This window comes from Labeo rohita, unplaced genomic scaffold (genome assembly GCF_022985175.1).
Source record: "Labeo rohita strain BAU-BD-2019 unplaced genomic scaffold, IGBB_LRoh.1.0 scaffold_352, whole genome shotgun sequence".
Taxonomy (NCBI): domain Eukaryota; kingdom Metazoa; phylum Chordata; class Actinopteri; order Cypriniformes; family Cyprinidae; genus Labeo; species Labeo rohita.
Genome location: NW_026129270.1, coordinates 52282 through 75976, shown reverse-complemented (window position 1 = coordinate 75976; position 23695 = coordinate 52282). Strand labels below are relative to the sequence as shown.

Here is a 23695-nt window from a genome sequence, read left to right as displayed (position 1 = left end):
AAATGAAGTTTGTAAGTTTGACCTGTTTTTAGTACTAAATGTTCTGTTAAATTCCTCAGAAAAAAAAGAAATTCATAAAATGTTCTGTATATGGGATATTAAGTGGAGCTTGTTTACTAGAGACTAATACAAAGGTGACTACAGGAAACTGTGGTAAAAGCCGTGACATTTCCTGTTTTAGGCTGATTAATTGCAGCCACTAACCAGTTGAGAAGATTCCTTTATAGGTCCATTCAATAATTTATAACTGTATTTATATGTATATTTATTATTATGACATTACTATGATTTCACTTTGGATAAAAGCATCTAAATGAATAAAAGTAAAGATTTGGCATTTAAATACGTTGATGACTGGAAGATGGTGCAGAATTTCAAAGCTTAACAATAGCAAGAGCTTCATAGTTCATTAGTTTCCCTTTTATTGACCATGCAAATACTCACTGCATAATTTGAGGTGATCAAGACGACTCTCACCTTGTTGGTGCTTCTTTTGTTGTCTACAGCTTCGACAGGCACAGATTATGAGAACACATAGCAGCAGCAGAAAGGCTCCTCCACCTGCTAAAATGCTCACCATGAAATTGAATTTAGAGCCAGAAACTTCTGTATCAGGACCTGGGTCATAACCTGTAGGTTCTGTAGGACCTGTAGGTTCTGTAGGACCTGTAGGACCTGTAGGACCTGTATGACCTGTATGACCTGTATATCATAAACAAATGCCACGAAATCAGTAACAAACAAGAGGATCATTAAAAACATCTACAGTATTAAAAAAAAAAGAAGAAGAATCCTAAAAGCTGCATTATGCATAATTATAATTCAAAGTCAGTTGAAGAAAGAAAAGCATATGAAATAAAAACGACTTACACAGTACTGGAATACTCTCACTTTGTTCATTGCTGACAGGATTGCTTACACTGCATGAGTATGTTTGATTCTTCTGTATCTGAGTAAATGTCAGGAACATTTGAGGGTTTGTCTCATTCTGGACGATTGTGTCTATATACCAGAATAGGGTCAGATCTGTACGGTTTCCAGTGTCACAGGTGAGAGTAGCGTTGCTATCAGCATCACAGTCAAATGTCACAGTAGGTTTAGGAGCCTTTACTGTAGCAGAAACATGGTGGTTATTTCCTACTGAAACTACTATAGAAATAGTCTTATGTTGTTATTATTTGCATTTTATTGGAAGGGTACAAACATTTGTTATCTTACCATAAACCTGAATTTCCTCTTCTCCAGTACCAATCTCTGTACCATCATTATTAAAAGCTTTGTATTTATATTTGCCGGTGTCCTTCAGACTAACACTTTTAAATGTTAATGATCCATCTTCTTCCTTAGATACACCTTCAACCACTTTTTTGATTTTCCCACGTTTCCAGAGAAGAACGATGGTATCACTGGTTAAATGGTACCATTCTATTTCATCAGGTTTCTCACTGTTTTTCGTTATCAGCTTAATGGTGCAGGATGTTCCTTCTAGTATTTCTTTTCCACATGTCTTTATTGAGACTGTAATACATAAAATGATATTAGTATTTAATGAAACTTATCAGGGTTCAAATGCTCATATGTGGTTTACTATGAAAAATAAGCATAAAGATGGAGAATGAATATTTCTCAGTGTGGGTTTCTTTTGAAAAAAGTTTAAAAAAAAAATTAAAAATGTCTTCTTAGACACTAGTAACCTTAGACAAAACTATTCTAGTCACTATTACTGACCATAAAAATGCTAGTTCATTTAACACACGTTAACTCCTAAAACAACAGTATGGGGTAAGTTATCAAAAATAGGGACCTGCATTAGACAGCATTTCACAGGCTTTTCATTTTCATAATTTTAACAGAAAAACTATTATTTAACAAGAGGGTAACAAAAAAAAATCAAACTAAATTATGGTTATTGCCAGCAGAAATTAAATACATATAAAATAAAAATAAAATTACAACACACACACACACACACGACTTAAATAAAACAACCCAACCAGAATGTTGGGTAAAACATTTAACCCAACCAGCTGGGTCAAAATAACACAGCATGTGTTCTGTCCAATATTTACCCAGCATTGAGTTGCCAAATAACCCATGTTATGTTGTTTTTAACCCAGCATTTTTTAGTGTACATTAAGTAAATTTTTAAGTTAACTAAAATCAAACTGTAATTTGAAATCAAACTAGTTAATCAAACTGTAACTTTTGAGTTCAACACTAAATGTAAAATGCAGGGGGGGAAAGGGAATTTCATTCAAGATAATTAAAATATCTACACACAAAATGAAATCATAACCTACCAGTGAGCACGGCAAATCCACAGAGGAATAAAAATAAGAAATTGTATTGGCAGCTCATTGCTCTTCTGAATGCAGCAAATGTTCAGAACCTTTTCACAGTCAGCTTAGGAAAATAGAAATAGTCTAATTTCTGAAGACAGAAAAGAGAAAACAAAGTTTGCAATCAGAGAACTGGCAGTTAGAATCAAAACTCACAAAAAAGCCAAAGCCAACTTCAAAGAACTAGCGGCAATGAAAGCCAGCGATGTTGTGACCTCGCATCAGCTGCGTCTGGACCAAAAAGTCACACTTGAACACACCACACACAGACTACAGCCGACTGCAAAAGAGCATGTGTGTTCTGCGCCTGTGTGTAAGGAATTAAATGTCTATATCTGCAGCTATCAATAGTCTATCCACCTTTTCCTCAACACGGAAGTAAGCCTATAGGCGAGGTTTCCAGTTCGTTATTCGCTATAGAGACATAATGAAAAGAATAACAATGTGCAGTAAACTATTTGCACTACAAGCCAGTGTGCTCATAATTAAGATAATACATTAAAGCAGTGGGAGAAGGGTATTCCTGCACAACCGGAGGCTGCAGTTTCAGGACCGCATTTCTAGGACCGCATTTCTAGGACCCTATAGTTTTTTTGTTTGTTTTTTTGTTTGTTTGTTTTTGTATTATTTTATTTATTTATTGTATTTATGTATGTATTGGCTTCTTATACTATTTAATAGCGCTTGCTATTCAGTTCTGTATGTTATTATATTTTAAAGAAATATGTAGTTGTTTAATTGTATACACTTAATTATTGTCCTAACCAACTCCTAACCCTTAACATACCCTTAACATTGGAAATCCGATTGAAATATTTAACCTAATTTATTTCAATATATTCTATATATATTCTGGTTTTAAATTCAGTTTTCTTGTAAAGAAAGACTTGTATCTTTGCGAGACTTCAGTTCATTAGCTGCAGCACAGCGATTCACGTCTGATGTGTGACATCCATAAAGTGCAGCAAACGGTAAAACAATTGCGCTACAAATTAGTGTTTATTGGTACATTAATAAATGTAAGATAATTTGAATACAAATGCTAGTTTATAACATTCAGCAGAACAATGAACTGTTTTGCACAGCTAAATAGGCTAAATGGAGATTGCTGACACCGCCTCGAACACGAGTTCACACCAGGTCTTACATTAAAAATAAGATGGAAAGATAAAAAATGAATAGTTTTTGTTTTATGCTTGAATCAGGTCTCTTCTAGATGGCGCTGTCACAAAAAATAGGGTCCTAGAAATGCGGTCTTAGAACTGCGGTCCTGAAACTGCAGCCTCCGGTTGTGCAGGAACATACTATTGAGACGAGGAGGTCTGCAAGCATTAATCAAGCGTGTTTCCCCAAATGTGCAATGGACACACTGTATGATACACCGGGAGGCGCTATCGTCTAAACAGATGAGTCCAGAGTTGAACGATGTAATGACAGATATTATCGCCACCGCAACCTACATCAAAACAAGAACAAAGCGCAGATTTTTTGCGCACTGTGTGAGGAAATGGGATCTGATCACACAGCAGTTTTGTTTCACAGCGAGTGGCTGTTGGCTGTTGCGTGGCAAAGTTTTATCCAGGGTGTTTGAATTGCGGGATGAGATCAGAATCTTCTTGGAAGAAGAGGGAAATGAACTTGGCAATAAGTTCAACAATAACAACTTCCTCATGAAACTGGCATGCCTAAGCAATATGTTTCAGAAACTAAATGAACTAAATTTGCAGATGCAGGGCACTGTAACGCGGACTCGTAGGAAGCGTGTAAAATCCAAATGCAAGCTTTATTTTACAGATCGTAGTCAGACAGGCAGGGTCAGTATCCAAACAAACAGTGTAGCGGAGGCAAAACAATAGCATAATCCACATAAACAGGCAGAGTCCAAAAACCAGAGAGAGCAGTCCAAAAAGTGACAAATGAACAGGGCTGTGAAACTTGGCAAAAACTATGGCAATGAACAGACAAAACAGTGGCAAAAACAAAGGAAAACAATGACAAGAAACCAAACCGTGATAATCAAAAACAGGGCAATGAAAAAGGGAAAACGCTTGGTAGAGTCCACTGAGCAAAACAATACTTCGCGCTTCCTGTTTAGTGTAGGCCTCCTTTTATGGCCACCAAACAGGAAGTAACCAACGAGGCAGCAGAGGGAGCAGCAACAGTCAGTTCATGGGTAAGGGCTCCCTCTGCTGGCGTGGCGTTACAGGCACCAACACACACCTTCCCCAGCTGGCAGATAAAATCACATCATTCACAAAAAAAAACTGGAGATGTGGGAGAAGAGAGTGAAAGAAGGGAATATTGACTCATTTGAGAACTTGAAATCATTCATTGAGGTCAACAAACTTCAGAACACAGTGATCCCATGCATGACAACTCATATCTCTGCCCTACAAAAACATTTCCAGAGGTATTTCCCAGTGCAAGATCCTGCAATATATGATTGGATTCGAGTTGGATTCAAATTTTTTTGTATTCTGCAAAAGGGGGCCCGGCAGAAAAAGTTTGGGAACGCTTTATGGTGTGTTTGGGCTGTGTACATTACTGCTGATGTTCCAGAGCCAGTGACGTCAGGAGGATTGCCAGAGGTGGTGGCTGAGGCTGCAGAACCTCCAGATATGGCAGTGCCTCCTCCGGATTCTACAGAGGTGGCAGCATATGCTGCAGAACCTGCTGAAGCAACATCTTTCACTTCGGCTCTGGTCATGGTAGTGGTGCCCATTTATGAACTCTTGTTCTGTCTGTCCTGTCAAGGCTAAAGAGGTTGTGGAAGGGTCTTTTATGAACTCGCCACTCCTGAGAAGAACCTGTGAGTCCTCCTCTCTACTTGAGAGCTAGGAACTTGCCCCTGGGCTTTGACCGCTCGCTAGCGGTTGAGCTGAATCTGTCCCTTTGCTAGAGTCAGCCCTCCGCTCACTGAGCTCCATGGCAGTGACACCAGGAAGTTTGGCCGCTTGCTGCCTCCCTGATGAGCTACCCTGTTGATCAACCCTAGCAATGCTCCCCTCACCCTAGAGGGTTACCTTTGAGCTTGCTGTTCCCGATTGAGCGCTCCCTGACTGACTCTGTGTTCCTCTCACCTGGGTCCTGCATTCCTTGCCTCCCTGGTAGGCCTTTGCATGTTAGGGGGGTCATCAGGCCTTTCTTTGGCTCTCAGCCATGTTAGGGGATCAGGCCTTTCTTTGCTCTCCTTAGGCTGCTCTCATGGTGAGCTCAGTAGTGCTCCCTTTACTCCAGACGGTCACCTATGAGCACACTGCTCCCTTCTGAGTGTTGAGTTCTCTGCTCCTCAGGACTCTGAGACTCATTAACACCAGGTTGTTGGGCCCCTTTCTGCCTCCCTGATATGCTGCTCTTGCGGTTGAGCTTGTAGCATTTTCCTCACCGTAGAGCAGGGTCACCAAACTTATTTCTGGAGGGCCCGTGTCCTGCTGAGTTTAGCTCCAACTTTCCTCAACACACCTGCCTGAAAGTTTCAAGTATACCTAGTAGGGATTCAACAATAAAGTTAGTCCACGGTTCAATACATACCTTGGTTTTTAGCCAAGGTTTTTGGTTTGGTTCGGTTCTGATATCTTGCCACTTTTTTGGAAACAATTTAACAAAATTCTCCCATAAACTTCTGTACACCAGAAAAAGCATGGTTTAGTAAATGTCTGCTTAATTTTTCTTTTGAAAGAGGTATTTTTATTCAAGTCTTACGCAAAATAGAATGGGTTTCATTCATACCGGATGCCAGAGGGTGCCCTCTTGAGAAAAATCCACATATGCGTCAAAGAAGTAGCACTGATGACGTTCCATTCCAGCTTCTCTAATAGGGATTAAGGCATCGCTATTGCTATAAATTAATAAAAACAAAATATAACTTTAAACGTTTTGAACGATAAAATGTAAAGACAATAAATACTCGTCTGCAATAATATATGGTTTATCTGTGTTCTTCAAGCCATCTTGCGTATTTTCATAAGCCAATGCTAATTGACATACATAGATATGAGTACAGAACTTATTATCTGCCTCATTCTGTGATAAGAATCCACATCAGATCACACAAGGAAGTTATTTCAAACCCTCGACTGATGTTGTGAATTAAAAACAAGTTATGTTTTTTATAACTTTTGTTTCTATAACTCTTTTGTTGGACAACAGGTTTAGAAAGACTTATCATTGCATGTCATTAGAATGGAAGATTCTCTGTGTGTGTTGCTTTTTCAAATGTAAGCAGGGAAGCATTTCCTCATCAGCATGTGAAATCGCAGGCACACATACAGCAAATTCCGAGAGAAATAAAACAAGTAAGTTATTTAAATCCGAAACCGAAAAAACACAATTCACAAGCGCGTATTGAACCGTGGATGTCGTACCGAACGGTTCAATATTATATTGAGTATTGTGACATCCTTAATACCTAGTAAGACCTTGATTAGCTGGTTCAGGTGTGTTTGATTAGGTTTGGAGCTAAATTCTGCAGGGACATCGGCTCTCCAGGACCAGGACCTGCTTCCTGAGTGTGTCACAGTCACTAGGCCTGTCTAGGAAACAGCTGCAGTAACAGCATAGCAACAGTGATTCTGAAATCCATGTTATGGTAAGAGTATATGCTGAGCTTCTGTGCACTTCTGAAATCCACATCGTGGTAAATGTACATGCTAAGCACTTTGCACGTTTTTCTAAAATCCTGTATGGTATGGGTTACGCCCTGCCGACCCCGTACCCTTTTGGTTCAGGCCCTGTTTCACCTTGGGCCTTGGGACTTATGTGTCCTTTTTGATACTTTTCTGATTAAGGTGTTGCTACTACAGTTGGGTATTGTTTGAATTTTATCAATTCCGATTCTTCTCAGGCCTTTGGCCGAAGGGGATAATGTCACTAACAGCCGTCAGGGCATCCCAGGGGCAACTCCCATTATGTTAGTAGAGTTGCTTACGAGACACTGCATCCTCTAGAAGCCTCTCCATGTTTCGGATGCAAGCTTCAGACGAAGAAGCGGATAACATGTTCTCCCAGCGCTCTTTTATACTGCGGTCGCACTGGTAGTGATGTCACACGCTGTCAACGGCCAGTGTTATTGATGTGTTTAGATGTATGCTTCAGACACCAATCGCACTGTAGGTGTTCCCCCATAGTGACCGCTAGAGGAGGCAGTGTCTTGTTCCTTTCTCAGGGAAACATGGTTGCATACATAACCAGAGACATTTAGTAGTAATAACATAAATCAGTGTGTAACTAGATGTGTGTTATTTTCACTCTTTTCCTGATTGTTATATGCCTTTTCACAATGAGATATTGTGTTTAATCTTTTGAAACATTTGAAGAATCTGTGAATGCACTTTCTTTCATTTCACTTTGTTTTCTTTCTCTCATCTGTGCTTATCATCTGCTAAAAACATTCTAGCTTTTACGAATAATATGAAGAGTGAGAAGAGCGAGATCTGCACTGGAAATATTTTTGTGGTCACTTTTCTCATACGTGAGACTCAAGCAACTGACACTGTTCTTACACTCTCACACCACACATCATTTTTCTCACACCTTGAAAAGCACCCTCAGTTAAAACTGTAATAATACGATAAAACGATTGGCTAAATAAATGAAATAGATGGTAAAGGCTCCAGCGTGTATTTGTGATTTCGCTCTGGAAAGCTTTAAAAATTTCTATTTACAACTTGTTTTTGTAGCATTGAGAAATCACAAGCAGGACCCCTTGTGATTCACTTTCAGAACTGCAGTGACTGACGTACTGTAGTGATAAGCATTCAACCAAAAATAATTTGTCAAAATTGATGTGCATTAAGCAATGTAAATGCAGACTATGATTAACTGAAAAATATTAGAATTTCCGTTTCAAAATATTTTTTAAAATGTGATTGAAATTATTTGTAAATGTAATGACTTGTAAACCTCACAGTTCTCTCGCTGTGCTTTGCCTTCTTGTTGTGGTGAAAAGTTAGTTTTGCAGCACTGCAAGTTAATTTACATTAATTTTATGATAAAAAGACAATACTAGTCATCATGACGTTAACTACTAGGCATGTCCAGATGTAATACAAAACTCTGCTGATAGGGCTTTTTCTCTTCTCTTAATTTTTTTTTTTAACGAAACAACTCCAACTAAAACAACCCCTACCTCGCACTCCAGGTTGAACTCAGCAGTTGGCAGCTCTGTTGTAGATCATGGTACAGTAGCTAGTCTTTCTGAACAAAGACACACATTCATGTCAAACATGAAGCATTTCCGATGAACGCACCATACACAAAACAGCAGTTGCAGCCAACCAGCAACCCTCAATGCTGTATGATTGCGGTTTTCAAACTTCCTCTATATTCTTTGTTCTTACACTCCATCCTGGGTGTATAAAAGACATTGAACAAAACAGAAGAAAAGTGCTTTAAGATGTCCTGTGTGTAACAAAAATGCCTCTACGATGCTTGATGTTGGTCACCATCTGTGTTGTGTTCATCACCACTGAAGCTGTTTCAGGTTTTGTAATGTTTTCAGATTTTATCAAAGATGGCGCAACATCTGTTTCTGTCAACCCTGATGCAGTTTGGTTTTAAAATATATTATAATATATCCGAATTACATATAGTAGTAAATGAATGAGTCTTTCTTGTTGAACGTTAACTAACACTCTCATATATTATCTATTAGGTGAACATGTGAAGAAAGCAGTGGGTGATGAAGTTTCTTTTCATCCAGACATAATAAATTCTCCTGTCACCAGCATTATATGGAAACACAAAAACGGCAGTGGAGTTGTTGTCAAGGCGATTGAATGGGATGATGAGGGTTTTAACATCCCGAATCAGAAATTCAAAAGCAACACAATTCTCGATGAGAAAACTGGACAAATCACTTTAACTAATTTAACTGTCAAACATGGTGGCATTTATACCATTGACATCAACAATAAAGAGCAGGAACACAGATTCAGCTTGATTGTTATGGGTGAGTGGATGTTGATTGCATAATTTAATATTATTACTCTAAAAACATAATATTTTTATTATGATTTTACTTAACATATAATTTAGCTAGCAATTCTGTGTCAACCTTTTTTTTAACCAATATAGATTCTTTACTTTTGTGTGTGAAAGTATTATTATTTGTTAACTGTAATTTTAAAATTACCATTATTACTGTCACAAAAGTTAGCAAGGTATTATCATGTGTTTTGAATAGTAGTACCACATTGTTCTTTGACATACCATGAGGAATATGTTAATACCATGAGAAGTGGTAATCATTCTGTACCATGGTATATATTTCACACTGTAGTAGTTGCCACTGTATTGTGGCAGTACTACAGTGATGGTATCAGATTGTGATACCATGGTACTTGACATATACCATGGTTCTGAAGTAAGTACTTTCAAGAAAACCATTGTACATTTCCCAGAAAATATGATAGAACAATGGTGCTTTTTGTAAGTTATGATTTGTATAAAAAATACTGATATTACAGTCTTATACCATTTTTTTCACAGATCGGGTCCCTAAACCTGTGATAAAAATAAAGAAGATTGAAGGTAACTCTGATATTGTGTATTTAATATGTGAGTACAGTGAAACGATCATCTGGAGGAATTCTACTGGAAAAATACTGATCGCCTCAAAGCACCATCCAAAAGGAGAGTTTATCACAGCTGAATTCACAGGAAATCCTGATAACTTCTACACATGCACTCTAGATAACGATGTTAGTACTGAGACCAGTGAGCCGGTCTATGAGCGAGATCTGTTTCAAGGTAAGACAGTGATTTACTTAAACATTGTTTACCAAAGAGAAAAATCACTGAGTCCGATTATTTTTTTTATGTTTTGCTGAGATGCTCTTGAAATTTGAAATCATTTTCATGCATTATGTGGTGATGGTGATATAGTCTTGCATGTTTGGGCCAGACCTTAACATTGAACATCTTCCATGAACATACACAAGATAACAGCAATAAATGCTGAGCACTTATTGAAAGACTAACCCTATGCCACATTTGTGGTTTCTGTTTTTGAACTTTTGTTGTTTGTAACATACATAAACTAGTTTAGTTTTAAATATCATTGTTGTCACACCCATGGACTGTTTTGTTGTGCTTTCCCTCCCCATGTGCTCCATGTTCTAGTTTTTCCCCTGTCTAATTAGTCATTCGTCTCACCTGTTTTCCTTCCAATGCACTACTTGCGCAACTACTTCCGCATTGTACTTGTTACGGCTTGGGAGTTTCCGGTTAGCGTTGAGTGCACCGACATACAGACAGTTTCTCATGAGAACGCAGATTATTACTACATTTTAGGGCTGGCATTCAAAAAAAAAAAAAAAAAAAAAAAAAAACAATTAATCATATTCTCTGCGTTAACATGAATCATATTCAACCCGCTGAAAGGTTACTATAAATATATTTCCCTTCCGTATGTGCATTCTGAACAATAAATATTTCCCCACTAACCTGCCGCATTCTCATGAACAGTATTTTTATTTTACTGATCATATTTCATACCTGATGAATGTACAGTTTTAAATGAGTTTAACAAACACCCTTACGAAAATTAATGGTTTTACTATAGTAAAAATGCCATGTTTTTCACATTTTTACTATTTGTATAACAACACTTTTACTACAAATAGCCTACCATCGTTAAATTATGGACAGTGTAGTAAAACCTGAGTTAATTTGTGGTTATATGGTTTAACTTCAATTGCAATTTTTGTTTTTATTTGTAGTAAAACCATTTGTTTGTGTGCATTGGTGTTCTTATTCGGAGCCCCTACTGCTTATTCCATTGTTTAAAATGGCTGAATGTGCTGTAACTGCCTTATTTAACGATATTAAACATTTAAATCATTTTTAACAGTAACAGGCTGACAGTGTGACTATTGAATATTCATATTTTGGCATTAGACTACATACAGTGAAATGATGATAGAATATGAGAACACATTTTTAAAGATTTATTTTTTGGCATTTTGTGACTAACATATCTGATACAGATAAATAAAGGTTCATAATGATCTTATTCATCAGATCTCACAAACTGGAACAATCATGTATGATTACCAGGCACCGTTTTCTCAGATCGTTTATGATGGATTAAAAATTCACGTTTCGTTTAGTCTGTAAAACTCTGTACTCAGTAATCATCAGAATATGTCTTCTTCTGTCTCTGAAAATTTCAGAATTTGAAATCACCCCGCGAAATCTCATTTTATTAGGCGTTTAAGTCAACTAGATGGTTACAGCGCATTGAAAATGTACATAACCGGAAATAACTGAGCCGTAAGATTTCAAAACGGAAGTGCATCACGAGGCTCAGTGCAAGTAGTCCATTTACCTGATTACCCCATGTATTTAGGTCCTGGTCCTTCCATTCGGTCTCTGTCAGGTCGTTGTTGTGTGTGTCTTCTCAAGACTTCTCTTTGGATTATCCATTGTGTTTCTTGATTAAAGTACTTTTTACGTTTACTCCGCGTCTCCAGCATGTTCCTGAGGTAGCGTACTGTGACAAGTATAGGCTAATAAAAAAAAAAAAAAACGAATTATCAATTTTTTTCAAACCTAATTCTGATCCGTTAAATGTGTGTGGTCTTGTATTTGTTTTATCTTAACTTTTTTTCTTTTGTTTTCATTAGATGTGTGGGGATATGTCATTGTTTCAGCCAGCATGGTTTTTATCATCCTTTTCCTGTTTATACCACCTTGTCATGGTAAGACTACCATTGTGTTTTATCCTTTAAAGAATTTTAAATGTATCTCTTTCATCTGGGCTTATCAGTTGCTTAAATTCAAAACAAACATTTTTAAAAAGTAAAGTTAGTAACCTGTTTTACTTCCATAATGTCACAAATTTTGGTACTAATACCTTGATTAATACTTCAACAGGAATTGAAACAGTCTCTATAAGTAAGAATAATAAATATTTTTATGGCAGTGATCGATATTGGATGCTAAGTAAAAATGGCATATTTTCTTACACTATGTTAAAATAGCAGGATTTTCTGCTCTTTATAATACTTATATAAAGAATATACGCAAATATCTGCACCTCAGTATTATAGTACATTAAAAAAGTATGCAGTAATTATGTATTGAGTGTAAATTATAGTTTTAATTCAATTTATTAAATGGGTGGCCCTATTGGGACAAAAAGCCGTCTCTACACCTACCCTAACTGATCTTTTCAATTATTTCCTTCATTTTTATTGAAAATAAATGCCTTCCCAATATGATATCCTAATCACACATTGGTGGGCGGACTTAGTGTAAATAGCCTTTGCTAACAAGGCTGGCTATTTGCACTTAGTGTAAACAGACAGTTCGTATTTTTGGCATATTATAAGTTCTTACAGAAACTGTGTGATTTAGCTAACCCCTAAATGTTAATTAATGCGTTAACAATCAAACAGTAATATAACACGTAGTGAAAGGAGAAGTCCACTTCCAAAACAACAATTTGCAAATAATGTACTCACCCCCTTGTCATCCAAGATGTTCATGTCTTTCTGTCTTCAGTCGTAAAGAAATTATGGTTTTTGAGGAAAACAGTTCAGGATTTTTCTCCATATAATGGACTTCATTGGTGCCCTGATTTTGAACTTTCAAAATGTAGTTTAAATGTAGCTTCAAAGGGCTCTAAATGATCCCAGCCGAGGAAGAAGGGTCTTATCTAGCGAAACGATCTGTCATTTTTTTCGGAAAATAAAAATTTGTTATTTTTTAAGGACAAAAGCTTGTGTAGCACAGGCTCTAGCATGCGTGTTCACGACGTACTATTGAATCTTGTAGAAAGGTCACACAGAACGTAAGCAGATCTACAGACCCAGTGTTTACAAAGCGAACGCACAAAGACTAAGAAAGTGCAAGTAAGTCAAGCGCTGTTTACAAACAAAAAGCTACAACGATGTCGGGCGATTCTGAAGTTGTAGGACAAAATAAGATTTAGTTTTTTGTAGGGATGCACCGATACCGATACCGGTATCTGGTATCGGCCTCGATACCACATTTTCTAAAGTACTCGTACTCGTTAAAAGTCCCCCGATACCAGGGACCGATGCCACGGTCTGAGAAATGTCTATGTTTGAGCGGCGTGTAAGGGATTAATCACAGGCGCCGAGTGCCCGCCCCCCCAGGCCCCGGCTGCAGCTCAGAGCGGGGAGAAGGCGAGGTGAGACGAGACATGTCAGCCGTGTGGAACTATTTCAAAGTGAATGAAGACGACAAAACAAAGGCGGACTGCAAATTGTGCTCAGCGAAATTGTCCAGAGGAGGCTCAAAAGGTAGCGCATTTAACACAAGTAATTTAATCAAGCACCTAAAATCCCAACACGACAACGAGTACAAAGAGTTTACCCTCGCTCCTAAACCAACACAACCCACGCTGCAGCAAACTCTTGCAAGATGAGAGAAAATGTCCAGAGACAATCCACGTGCTGTGAAAATAACACAGGCAATTATCAAGTACATTGCATTGAGTGACCAGCCACTCTCGGAGGTAGAAAATGTGGGATTCCTGTGTCTCCTCCATGTTCTGGAGCCCAGATATGATGTCCCAAGCCGCCGCTACATGACTGACACGGAGCTGCCTAAACTACACGACTCCGTGAAAAAACATATCCACAGCCTACTGCAAACCTCCTCTGCGTTTAGTTTCACCACGGATATTTGGACAAGCAGTGTTAGCCCCGTGTCGCTAATTAGCCTAACCTCCCAGTGGATAGATGAGAGTTTCACGCCGCAACGAGCCATATTACATGCGAAACAACTCCGTGGCTCGCACACCAGCCAGGCTATAGTGCATGTGTTTGAGGAAATGCTCCAGACATGGGGTATACCTAAAACATTAGTACATGTTGTGCTTCGTGACAATGCCAAAAACATGATTAAAGCCATGAATGACGCAGGACTCCCAAGTCTGCCGTGTGTCGCGCACACGCTCCAACTGGCTGTTCACGAGGGCTTATTAGCACAGAGGAGCATTGCTGATGCTATAGCAGTGGGGCAGAAAATAGTTGGGCATTTTAAACATTCCGCCTTAGCTTACTCCCGCCTCGAGGACATTCAGGGACAGCTCAACCAGCCAATAAAGAGACTGCAGCAGGACGTACAGACGCGCTGGAACAGCACGTATTACATGCTCCAGTCCCTCATTGAGCAAAAGCGAGTGCTGGGGGTGTATGTGTCCGAGCATGAACTCCCTGACTGTCTCACCGCTCACCAATGGGCTCTTATGGAGAAGACTGTTGCCATCCTCGCCCCCTTTGAGGAACTAACTAAAAAAGTGAGCAGCTACGACGCACTAGCCTCTGATGTCATCCCAGCTGTGACTGTGCTAGTGAGACTTCTAAACAGAAAAACAGACGAGGACCACGGCGTCAAGACAATGAAAGCAACCTTACTGGCAGCTGTCAAGAAGCGCTTCAGTGACGTCGAGACCAACCCACTGTACTTCATCTCCACCATACTTGACCCAAGGTAAAGTCTGTGTGCTATAGGTATTTAATGATAAACTACAGTACTAAATGTAAGATTAATTTCTATCTGAAATATTATACATGTATAATATTTTTGTAACTAAAATACACAAATACAAATGTATGCAATATATATAATATGAAATATATTTCCCTTATTACTACCAGAAAGCCAAATGGCTGGCATTTGTGACAGTGGTTTAGGGGAAACTAAAATCAGTCCTATTTTTCCACATATTAATACATTCATGAATTTTGTTCAGATATAAAGATCGCTTCTTCTCCAACAACACTGCTCCGGAGGCCAAGCTGCACCTGAAGCAGGAGCTGCAGATGATGTCCAGAGCTGAGGCAGAGGGGAGTCGGGCAGAAGCTGCAGAACCTCCTGCTAAACTGTTCCTCAAGGCCCAGGCCAGCACTAGCAGCAGTCTGGACACTGTATTTGAAGAAATCGCTAAGGAGCAGCCCCAGGCAGCACAGCCGCTGGCAGCAGGTGCTGCCATTGAGCTCGACACATACCTCGGAGAGGCCCCAAGCCCTCGTGAAGACAGTCCTCTGAAGTACTGGGGTGTCAACAAAATCAGGTTCCCCACTTTGGCTAAAATGGCCCGTAAATACCTCTCAGCCCCATGTAGCAGTGTGGAAAGTGAAAGGCTTTTTAGCTCAGTGTCACACATTATAGATGAAAACAGAAACAGGCTGACTGCTGATAATGCAGAAAAGCTACTTTTCTTAAAAAAAAACCTGCCACTCACTTTTTCTAAATAGGCTCCATTAAGTGAGTCGTCTTAGACTTGATGTTAATACCTACCTCAGTTGCACTGACTGCCACAGTTCTATGTTGGTGGATGTTGTTAGTTTATTCAAATATTGTGCACTAAATAGCAAAGATGTTTATTAATGCCCCTTGTGTTGTCCAAAGCGGCAGAGTTTACAACAAACTGAAAAAAATACTTGAGTTGCACTGTCACTGTTTAAATTTTTTTTATAATTATTTATTCTGTAATATGTTGCATACAACATGCTTTTCATTTTAAATAAATGTTCTTAATTCCAAACTAGTCCCTTGTTTTTTTGTTAAATTATATGACTAAAGCTGTTACCTGTAAATCATGTTTTTATTAAGTACTTGGTATCGGTATCGGCGAGTACTGAAATGCAAGTACTCGTACTCATACTCGTTTTCCAAAAAAGTGGTATCGGTGCATCCCTAGTTTTTTGCCATACTCTACCTTTTTTAACCAGAATACACAGACGATGAACTTAGACGTGATTCGTAGTAGTGATGGGAAGTTCGGATCATTTTACCGACTCGGACCTTTGAGTCTCGTTCAGCAAAAATAACAAATCTTTTTTTGAGTCATTTCGTTAATTTTAGCAAAATCTGCGTCACGTGAAAGCCCCATAAGACGAACAAACGACTCAAAAAAACCCAAAGACTCAAAACTGGTGAACTAATTCCAGTATAGAACCTATTAGGATGTTGCACATGCGCGACTGGATGAATCACTCCCCGAGACGACTTTTTCGTCCCGAGTCACATTAAAGATTCATTCAAAATGAACGAATCGTTCAAGAACGACCTGGGGATGCGCATCCGAGAGCCTGTGCTACCGAGTTTTGTGCTTAAAAAGTATACAAATTTTTATTTTTCGAAAAAAATGACAGATAGTTTTGCTAGATAACACCCTTCTTCCTCAGCTGAGATCATTTAAAGTCCTTTGAAGCTGCATTTAAACTGCATTTTGTAAGTTCAAAATCGGGGCACCAATGAAGTCCATTATATGGAGAAAAATCTTGAAATGTTTTCCTCAGAAAACAATTTCTTTACGACTGAAGACAGAAAGACTTGGATGACAAGGGGGCGAGTAAATTATTTGTAAATTGTTATTTTGGAAGTGGACTTCTCCTTTAAGGCTGTGTAATTCATGCCTGAGTCTGCATGACTCAAGGATGGCTCACTGAGTTATAGATTGATTCATGACTGGCTCATGTCTTCACTAATCATGAGTTTATGTTGAAGTAAGTATTAATTCAGGTATTAGTACATTATTTTTCATGTATCTTTATTGTAAATTGTTACCCATATTTCTGTGTGAAACCAGATATTCTGTGAGAAACAAAAAAACAGCCAGATCTGAATGTAATTTTGCTATAACAATGCTTAAATAGTTTAAAATGCTTGAATTATGCTTTTATGCTTTATTATTATTTTGTTTGTTTGTTTGTTTTAGAATAACAAACACACGTTAATTGTTCAGAATAAAATAGAAATCTGTATTAATAAAGTAAATATGGTCAATTATGATTTCATGTTGGCTTTAAATCACTGAGTCTGTCACTGTCATTCTTTAAGATTATTGCGCCGATTGCCGTAGAAGACACAAGACTTCCCAAGTAAGTGTAGTGTTTGATTTGGCAGGGTGAGTGATTTGGTTCAACAACAAAAAAGACATGATACGTCATTGGCGCACACTGGAAGTGTTATTATTGTAATATTATGCACTTTGCACTGTAATGTTTTCTTACTGGTGAATGAGACAAGAGCTAATCTGACAGCATTGCATTCAACCCTCCACCAACGCCGTCTCTCATCATGTCGCTGGTTAGCCTCTGCTCTGCCTGTGCGCTTTCATGTGTTTTGGAGGAGGCGTGGATTTGGAGAGTGATTTGCAGGGAGGGTGGGATCTTATGCTTTCATAGCTAGCTTGCTATTGCAAGCCTCTCTGAAATCGCCTACCCTACCTTTCATCTTTTGAAAAATATCAACTATGTGTAATATCACAGACAAATTAAATCAAATAAAACTTATGCTGTGATCAACTTTAACTATGCGTCACGTATCCTTCTTGTCATCGTGTGTTTGTGTATGTTGTGATTCACCATGTGCTCCCTGGACTCAGGCCTCTCGTTACCCGATTCACACCCTCCTTGTTTCGCCCTGATTGTTTCATTGTCGTCACCTGTGTATGTACTGATTAGTTTGTGTATTTAAGTTCCACCTTGTGTTTAGTTCCCTGTCCGGTCTTTAAGTGTCTTTGGTTGTGTGTATCCTGTGATTCTACATTTCTCCAGAGTATTTGAAGTATTTACTTATTAAATGTCCTTGTGGATTTATCTCCTGTGCGTCGAGTGCTTGTTTCTCCTTCGTTCCTGACGGCACAGCCGTGACAGAAAAGATCAGACCTAAAAGTTGTAGTGGCGTGTTCTTTCTTCGTTTTGATTTGGGTTTATTCCAGTTTTTTGGTTGTTCCCGAGTTTTCCCGTCATGTTCACCCCAGAAATAATCCTGTTCAAACTGGAGCAGGGGAACGACCCCCTCGAGGAGTACACGGAGGCGTTCCGTCGCCTCCGAGACCAGTCTTCCGGATGATTTCCTCCGCCAATGGTACATCCAGCGACTCAACAGCTGCACGTTGAGGAAGTTGTCTGGGAATCCTCCTCGAGGGAACCTCACGACCATCGTGGAGTGGGTGCTGGCCAGCAACGGGTCGCCACTCACCGTGGATTATGCCAGTGCCACTCCCGACCCAGAGCATCTCAGCCACGGAGCCGACCGCCGTGCCCACCGCAGACAGAGAGCCGCATTCTACAACCCCAACGAAGCCAGCGTCGGGAGCGACTGAGCCGGAGAGGTTTGTGGACTGCTGCCATCTCGAGAGGTCTGACCACGTGCGTGAGCCAGCAACGATACAACTATGGATGCCCGCGTATGGATGGCTGATGGGCCATCTTCGGGAGACCCCCCTCATCAGCGCCCGGAAGGCTGGCGCTTCGACAGCCGGGACATCCGCCATGGAGCATGGGCGGACACTGGGAGCAGAGGAGGCGAGTCTCACCATACAGATGGCGCTGATGTGCATCTGGGCGGTTTACACCAACGAAGAAGTCATTCCGGAACTGGTAAATACAGACTGTATCCAGGAATTCCCACCCACCCGCCCTCTCATGTCTCCTCTGCCGTCTGCCAGTCCTGCGTCTCCTCCTCCATCACCCGCTACAGCGGTGGAGGCGCCTCAGTCCTGGTCGCCGTCAACGTCATCATGGAGCGAGGGTCTTCATACTGCTGCACGAGCCTGCGATCCCGAGTTTCCGCCTCGGCCCTTCGACCCTGCAGCTCCACCGTGACTCTTGGCACCCTCATCTCCGCCGTGGCCCGTCAGCCGGGTTCCTTCGTTCCTCCGGCTCCGCCTTAGTCAGTTGTCGCCCCGCCTATGCCTTCGTACTCTGCTTTTCCGGCTACGCCTCATTGCGCCGTTCTACCGGCTCCGTTGGGCTCTTCCTTCCCCTTGATGTTGCCTCAGTCCTCAGTCGCTCCAGCTCCGTCTCGGTCTTCCGTCTATCTTTCTTGTCATCGTGTGTTTGTGTATGCTGTGATTCACCTTGTGCTCCCCGGACTCAGGCCTCTCGTTACCCAATTCACGCCCTCCTTGTTTCGCCCTGATTGTTTCATTGTCGTCACCTGTGTATGTACTGATTAGTTTGTGTATTTAAGTTCCACCTTGTGTTTAGTTCCCTGTCCGGTCTTTAAGTGTCTTTGGTTGTGTGTATCCTGTGATTCTTCATTTCTCCAGAGTATTTGAAGTATTTACTTATTAAATGTCCTTGTAGGTTTATCTCCTGTGCGTCGAGTGCTCATTTCTCCTTCGTTCCTGACGGCACAGCCGTGACTCTATGATTTAAAATGTATATTAAATGATTGTCATTTTTCACTGTTTTTTTTTTTTTCCATCAGACATGACATTCGTGAATCGTGAACAAAAACTTATGCTGCTACTTGCCACACAGTTCTGCTCATCATGGACCCTTTTGTTCCTTCAAATACAAACCTACATGTGGATCTTCTCGACCCATTTGCCTGGTCATTAGCTTTAAACCCCAGCTTTACTAAAGCAACTGGAACTCTTAATCATTTATGCCTTCATAACTTTGACTGTTTTTGACTGTTTCTCTTTGACTCGTGGTCTGCTGGGCCGTGCAGATGGTGTTTGAGCTTCATCCTTCAGTTCTCAATCAATAAATATACTGTTACATTTATTTTTGAGGAATCTCTTACAGAACGTAATGCTTATTTTTTTTCTTTTGGCCAAGACTGGGGTGGAGACTAGAGATAGCATTTTTATGTACAGAGAAGAAGAGAGAGACTGAAATAAAATGTGCTATCTAAAGCAAGATCCAACTGTTGTAAACTCTATGGATTATGGACTATTATGTGAGCATGGTTGGTTTTGCTGTGTGGCCCTCAAAGTACAGGATAGTATGATAAGAAGACAACAGACTATAATCAGTTATGCAGAGAGGTGGGCAGCAGTTTTTGACAGTAGACAGTTTTCTTTTAGTTTTGGACAGAAAGTATGTTTACATAATGATTTATACTAAAAATGGAAATGCTTTTCATTTGTATTTATGAACAGTGTTGCATGCAGATGACAATGTCAAAACGATCCCTGCTATGAAGACAAATTAAAATGTTGTATTATGTATGCCAGGCCAATAGTTGGCAATGTCACTTCGCCTGCACATTCAGAAAAATCTGACTATTTTTAGACGTGGTGATTTTGTATGAATTTGTACTGTGTGAATCATAACATTTTTACATTTTACAAAGGTGATATATCATTAAAAAAAATGTAAATGTTTCCATGTTTTACAGATCTAATATAAACATTTCTTACCCAGACTTTTTTTGTAATCCCTCTGTGTTTTTAACATAATCTTGTGTGCGTTTGACAGTTTAAGCACAATAAGACATGAAAGAGAATTTAGTTTAGTATTCACTGCTGTGTGACAGCCGCTTTCTGTGCGCATGCTTCAGATGTGTACATTCAGAAAACTGTATCAGAAGTTTAATCTTATGGTTTAAGATGCACGATTTTAGTGCGATAGACATATCAAAACCAAAGAGTGACCATCTGATGTATGAGCTGTAAAGGCACAACCCTATACTGAAAAAGGGGATGGGGAGCAGCAGCTCATTTGCATTTAAAGAGACATGCACTGTTGTGTTTCCAGCGAATATTCCACCTTGGTACTAAACTACCTAAACCACATTTTCACCATCATAGTAAGTCAGATCCATTGCTAATGAAACAGCTCTCACCTGATGGACTGTGTGTGTAGTCAACCATTCAATATTCTCTGAAGTTGTCATTACTAGATCAGCCTGGTCCGGTCACTTGGGGCTTGGAAGGAATTCTTTCAGGTTCAGATAATAGGTTATAATAAATAAATCACTCTGAGTCATGTTTTAAGAGCGGTTTAAACAAATCACCATTTGAAATGGTTTCGGTTTAATATAACAATAACTCATAAGCAATAAATTAAAAATAATAGCGAGAAAGTCTTCACCCGAGGTGTGGCAAGGAAGAAGATCAAGCACTGCCATTTTATAGTCTGCCATAAGCATCACAAATCTCCTCCTTGCAAGTCACACATTTGGTACATACACATACAGTGGGTACGGAAAGTATTCAGACCCCCTTAAATTTTTCACTCTTTGTTATATTGCAGCCATTTGCTAATATCATTTAAGTTCATTTTTTTCCTCATTAATGTACACACAGCACCCCATATTGACAGAAAAACACAGAATTGTTGATATTTTTGAAGATTTATTAAAAAAGAAAAACTGGAATATCACATGGTCCTAAGTGTTCAGACCTTTTGCTCAGTATTTAGTAGAAGCACCCTTTTGATCTTATTTTGGGAAAGATGCAACAAGTTTTTCACACCTGGATTTGGGGATCCTCTGCCATTCCTCCTTGCAGATCCTCTCCAGTTCTGTCAGGTTGGATGGTAAATGTTGGTGGACAGCCATTTTTAGGTCTCTTCAGAGATGCTCAATTGGGTTTAAGTCAGGGTTCTATCTTGGTCTCATCAGACCAGAGAATCTTATTTCTCACCATCTTGGAGTCCTTCAGTTGTTTTTTGCAAACTCCATGCGGGCTTTCATGTGTCTTGCACTGAGGAGAGGCTTCCGTCGGGCCACTCTGCCATAAAGCCCCGACTGGTGAAGGGCTGCAGTGATGGTTGACTTTCTACAACTTTCTCCCATCTCCCGACTGCATCTCTGGAGCTCAGCCACAGTGATCTTTGGGTTCTTCTTTACCTCTCTCACCAAGGCTCTTCTCCCCCGATAGCTCAGTTTGGCCGGACGGCCAACTCTAGGAAGGGTTCTGGTCGTCCCAAACGTCTTCCATTTAAGGATTATGGAGGCCACTGTGCTCTTAGGAACCTTAAGTGCAGCAGAAATTTTTTGTAACCTTGGCCAGATCTGTGCCTTGCCACAATTCTGTCTCTGAGCTCTTCAGGCAGTTCCTTTGACCTCATGATTCTCATTTGCTCTGACATGCACTGTGAGCTGTAAGGTCTTATATAGACAGGTGTGTGGCTTTCCTAATCAAGTCCAATCAGTATAATCAAACACAGCTGGACTCAAATGAAGGTGTAGAACCATCTCAAGAATGATCAGAAGAAATGGACAGCGCCTGAGTTAAATATATGAGTGTCGCAGCAAAGGGTCTGAATACTTAGGACCATGTGATATTTCAGTTTTTCTTTTTTAATAAATCTGCAAAAATGTCAACAATTCTGTGTTTTTCTGTCAATATGGGGTGCTGTGTGTACATTAATGAGGAAAAAAAATGAACTTAAATGATTTTAGCAAATGGCTTCAATATAACAGAGTGAAACATTTAAAGGAACCGTATGTAAGAAATTTATTTGAGTTAATCATAAAATGGCCCTGACATGTCACTAGACATTAAGAAATCATGTTCATTTCAAATACTTATATCACTGACAACAGTGGTCCGGCCAGGATATTGTCATTTAAAAGTGAAAGTTGCAGCCCTCAACTGATATTGATGTTGTCATGTTGTGTTTTGGTCTGAGGCGCCACCCTCCAGCTATCTACCAATCACGAAGTCAGTAGAGTTTCGTCATCCGGGTTGGCAGCTCTGCTCTAGTTACAGCTGCAGCTACGAACGTGTCGGATAAAACATGTATGAAGTTACGAAACCTAAAAGACCTCGTTATGAATCCGAAGTACGTCGTGACAAAGTCTGAAATAAAACAAGGATTTGTATAGGAGATGCCTTTGACAGATGGAGACGGCTGAAAACGTAGAAGAATTTTGTTGGTATAGGCTAAAAGCCCCGTGCTTCCGTACACAGTGGATTTTCCACGGTCGCCGTGCTAAATGCGTTCATAAAAAGCTTTATATCGCACCACTAGCACGGTATGAAAACAATCTATGTTCCGACTGAAATGTGGTATTACAGTACATCTTTATGAAATATTTGGCTAATCGCCTTTAGTAAATTTTTGCGATACATAATTACTTCGCAAAACATCTCTTGTGAAGCATAAACATAAGTAACAGAAGAAAAAAAAAAACTTATTGTGTAGGACTCGTCACTTGCCATTGGAAGCTCCTTGTAGCAGCCTACGTTCCTGCGGAATCCTGCAGCTTAGCTGGCAACCTCGAGTCAGGGGGGAGGGGGAGGGGATACGCCGTTCTACAGTATTTTGAAAGTGATTGCAGTACCAGTTTTGGCCACAATCCTACATATGGTTCCTTTAAGGGGGTCTGAATACTTTCCGTACCCACTGTATATATACGAAGTGCCTTTACAAAAATCACTATTGTTATCATTAATGACTTAGGTAACTTGGGTTGGCATGAAAGCAAGGTTCCTTGTTTGACAAACACCCCATTATTATTGTGTTTTTTAAGGTTTCAGCTATAAAATTTTGGTGGAGATTATGTTCATGGTCATTTCTGTAACTGGACTTATTTTTGTAACCAGCTTTTGCAGTAATTTTGCCAGAGGCCAGTCCAGAAAACTAGCAACATAATGTTCAAAAGTGTATAAAACAGTGTTAATAACA

The 23695-nt window shown here is 39.7% G+C and overlaps 3 protein-coding genes across 3 annotated transcripts in view; 2 read left to right on the top strand and 1 right to left on the bottom strand.

Moving 5' to 3' along the window:
- Positions 1–477: 477 nt before the first annotated feature.
- LOC127160441 (CD48 antigen) overlaps positions 478–23695 on the bottom strand; it is a gene marked incomplete at its 3' end in the record, with an annotated part of 46829 nt that continues 23611 nt past the window's right edge. The window contains exons 2-5 of the mRNA XM_051103076.1: positions 2301–2389; positions 1219–1518; positions 871–1110; positions 478–702 (exon numbers count right to left, since the gene is read on the bottom strand). Coding sequence (XP_050959033.1) covers positions 478–702; positions 871–1110; positions 1219–1518; positions 2301–2358 — 823 coding nt within the window. The remainder of the gene's footprint in view (positions 703–870; positions 1111–1218; positions 1519–2300; positions 2390–23695) is intronic.
- On the top strand, positions 8644–20343 carry LOC127160444 (CD48 antigen). Its single transcript, XM_051103080.1, has 6 exons — positions 8644–8820; positions 8992–9288; positions 9828–10088; positions 11966–12040; positions 17160–17200; positions 19539–20343. Exons 1-6 carry the CDS (start codon positions 8754–8756, stop codon positions 19542–19544), a joined length of 747 nt encoding a protein of 248 aa, XP_050959037.1. The 5' UTR covers positions 8644–8753; the 3' UTR covers positions 19545–20343.
- Positions 13688–15916, top strand: LOC127160442 (zinc finger BED domain-containing protein 4). Its single transcript, XM_051103077.1, has 2 exons — positions 13688–14804; positions 15067–15916. The coding sequence occupies exons 1-2, from the start codon at positions 13741–13743 to the stop codon at positions 15569–15571; spliced, it is 1569 nt and encodes a 522-aa protein (XP_050959034.1). The 5' UTR covers positions 13688–13740; the 3' UTR covers positions 15572–15916.